General features: G+C 34.3%; 1 protein-coding gene across 1 annotated transcript; it reads left to right on the top strand.

Moving 5' to 3' along the window:
* The first annotated feature begins 652 nt into the window (after positions 1-652).
* On the top strand, positions 653-3198 carry LOC128221408 (uncharacterized). The gene is made up of 4 exons (XM_052930020.1): positions 653-751; positions 1202-1353; positions 2094-2209; positions 3128-3198. Exons 1-4 carry the CDS (start codon positions 653-655, stop codon positions 3196-3198), a joined length of 438 nt encoding a protein of 145 aa, XP_052785980.1.
* The last annotated feature ends 439 nt before the right edge of the window (positions 3199-3637 follow it).

Below are 3637 nucleotides of genomic sequence, written 5' to 3'. Positions count from 1 at the left end.
AACAGACAAATGTATCTTATCTGAATTCATATTTTGGTAGAATACTATTCCCAACATAAAAAACTTACAGGTGGGCAAACAGACATATATATCTTATCTAAGTTCCCTTTCTTGGTAGAACACTAATCCCATCAGACAAAACTTACAAGTGGACAAACGGACAGTTATTATTACTCTGAATGCATTTTTTACAGGTGGACAAACATACAGATATTAGTAAGCTGAATTCATTTTTTGGTAGAACGCCATTGCAAAAACAAAATTCTTACAGGTGGACAATCAGACAGATATTATAACTCTGGATGAATTTTTGTGGTATAACATTATTTTCCATCAGACAAATCATTCAGGTAGACAAACAGACAGATGCATCTAACCTGAATTCATTTTATGACAGAATACTTTTTTCAACAGACAAACCTTACAAGTGGGCAGACAGACATATATATCTCATCTGAATTCATTTTTAGTAGAACGCCATTTCCACTAGACTTATCTTACAGGTACACACACAAACAAACATATATTTTAAATCTGAATTCATTTTTGGGTAGAACGCCGTTTCCACTAGACGTTTCTTACAGGTACACAAACAAACATATATTATAATTCTGAATTCATTTCTTGGTAGAACACCATTCCCAACTCAGCAATGGAAGCTTGGCAAGAGAAAAGAAACCTCGCCGAGAGTGTTACGTATGCATTCGATCATAGTTTGTGGACGGACGTGGAATTAGTGTGTACGAACGAGGTAAATCACTTGTTTAATTAGTTTTGAATTGTACTAGTGTGCTGTATATTGTATGAAATGAGGTCATAGGAATATCGCTCGTTGCTATAAACGTTTGTATTTCTAAATAAATAAATATTTTTTTTTTACGATGGCTATATCTAATGAAACCAAAACTATGATCGCCATGCTGTGATACTAATTTATGAGAACAAAATTTTCTTTAATTTTTACCCGAATCCTGCGTAACGCTTAATAAACGACTCTATGAGTATATGTACTCCTTCGCACACAAAATACTTTAACCAGCTTTTAACTAAGACCTTGGACCAAGGCCAATAAAACAAGAAACAAGAGACACAAATAGTTTACACACATTTAACAATTACATCTAAGCTGTATATGCTAAGCTGGTTGAAAGCTTGTATGATTTGCAAATTACATTATACAAATGTTGTACTGGTATATCAGAATGGAGAAACACTACAAATAAAGGCCCACAAGATGATGCTTGCATCCCGTAGTCCTGTTTTCGAGGCCATGTTGTTTGGTCCAGCGGCTGACAAAGGGAACACAATACAGATCACAACCTTCAGTTACGAGCAGATGGACCTACTTATAAGGTAATTTTCACATAAAAAGGCCATTGCGTCTTAAAGAACAGTGTCTTGGGGAGATATTTTAAATCATATCAAAAGTAATACTTGTATCCTTAATATAATATCTTATAAACGTTTTCAAATATCTAATGGGAGGAATATGCGTGTAATTTCTACTTCATGTCCGTATATGATAAGTACGTGTATATACTACGAACACATGGACAGGCAACCTGTCTTATTTTTCCTTATGGGGTCGTTTATGACACACGGATAACTAAGGGCTTGATTATAATGTGAACAACTATTTCAGCAAAATGAGCTCAACCGATAAATTCTTCCACCTTAGCAGATAAACATTTTCCATCCATGGGACTAACCAAGTATTAAAGCTACACTCTCACATATTGACCGTTTTGACAATTTTTGGTCTAATAAATAAGCAAATTGTTGCGTTAATGTCTTACAACCAATGATAAAAGACTTCTGACGAAAGAGCAGATATAAGTTTTTCATATTTACGTTCGAAAATTGATATTTTATAGCTAAAAAAGTAACTTACGCTTTAAAAAATATATTGTCGGCAGTTTACGTTAACAAATGAGATATGTTCTATTGTGAGTTGCCTTATATAACTAAAGATGGCATGGATACCAAAATCATCTGATTCTGAAACGAAAGCCAAAAAAATGTCAAAACCGTCAATCTGTGATTTTACAGCTTAATTGTTTAGAAGTAAGCTTGCTTAATTTATTTTTATTCAGGTTTCTCTATTCTGAGGCCATAGAAATCTCCGATGATAATGCTGGGAACGTTTTGAAGACTGCCCATTTCTTCCAAGTCCCATCACTGGTCGAAAAATGCTGCCAGTTACTACAAAGTAGCATTAGGATCGAAAATGTTTGTGAACGACTTGACCTAGCTTTGCAGTATGACAACGCGAGTCTAAGGGACGCGGCCTGTGATTTTATCGACGAAAATGCATCTACAGTAATTCAAACGGATGGGTTTTTGATGATGTCCCAAAACTGTTTAATGTACGTGTTAAAAGGAGATACATTTCATGTAGACGAAAAGAAAATATTTCAACGTGCTATCGATTGGGTCAGACGTAACAGTATGGAAGATCAAGCACCACTAAACCTGACTTTTAGACGATTCAGGAAAATGCTAGGAAGCGCATTCAATTACATCCGCCTGGGCAGTCTGTCTTTTCTTGAATTTTCGGAGTGTGCGGAAAGAGGGTTTCATTCTAAGGAAATGGTGTATTTCATGCATTACACAAACAATTGTACCAACGAAAAGTTCAAGGAAATGCGAATGCCCAAAATTGAATCGGTAGAAATTTATACTGGTTATAATATCAAAAAAATCAAAACATCTGTGACTTCGTCATTTTTGATAAAGGTCAACAAAACAATGTTTTGCAAAGGAATAAAACTATCTGATTTCAGTATTTGTCATGATCCAAAACTTGACCAATATGACCGTCGTATTGACTTAGAGCGGGGTTTATCTTTAACGATTGAAATCAGAATTTACCCGTTGGGATTTTCATATAGAACAACATTAAAGTCATTGGCGCAGTTAACCATTAAGTTTAAAAACCCTTTACAACTTGAGAAATCGCAACGCCATTACGAACTATATGTAACAGCAACGGTGAAACTACCAAGTTTAACACTGACAATTGAAACAAGTGAGGTTGACAAAGGATCAAAAAGATTGCATGTTGGAAAAGTGGAATGGTCCTCGCAACCTTTGATAGTTAGCATGATTATGTTTACAAACCTTTCAGATCGTGATCTGGCAGAGAACGACGTTGAAGATGATGATGACAATGAGGAAGAGGATGACAATGGGGATTAGGAGGAACATAAAATAATTGACGTAATCACTGAGTAATTTTGTAAGATGGCTTATTGAAAAAAGAAAAAAAACACACCTTTTTTAACAGGCTTCTTGAAACAGAAAAAAAACCTTGCAAAAGGCTTATTGAAGAATAAAACAAACGTGTGTATAAGACTTATTGAAACAGAAGATAAACTTTTGTAAAAGGCTTATTGAAACAGAAAACACATACTTTTGTAAAATGCTTATTGAAACAGAAAATACATTTTGGTAAAAGGCTTATTGAAACAGAAAACAAGCTTTTGTAAAAAAAATTGAAAACAATAAGAATGAACGTGTGCTTCGTGTTGTTGTTTTTTTCGCTTTTTAACGTTCAAGCAGTTAAAGATGCACTCTCAATCCCAAATAAGATTTACAACAATTAATACAATTGTTTTAATACACCAAAAAGAAAGAA

The sequence above is a fragment of the Mya arenaria genome, chromosome 16 (genome assembly GCF_026914265.1).
Source record: "Mya arenaria isolate MELC-2E11 chromosome 16, ASM2691426v1".
In the NCBI taxonomy this organism is placed as follows: Eukaryota; Metazoa; Mollusca; class Bivalvia; order Myida; family Myidae; genus Mya; species Mya arenaria.
The sequence above is the reverse complement of the archived record's forward strand: the minus strand, read 5'-3'. Positions and strand labels throughout refer to the sequence as shown.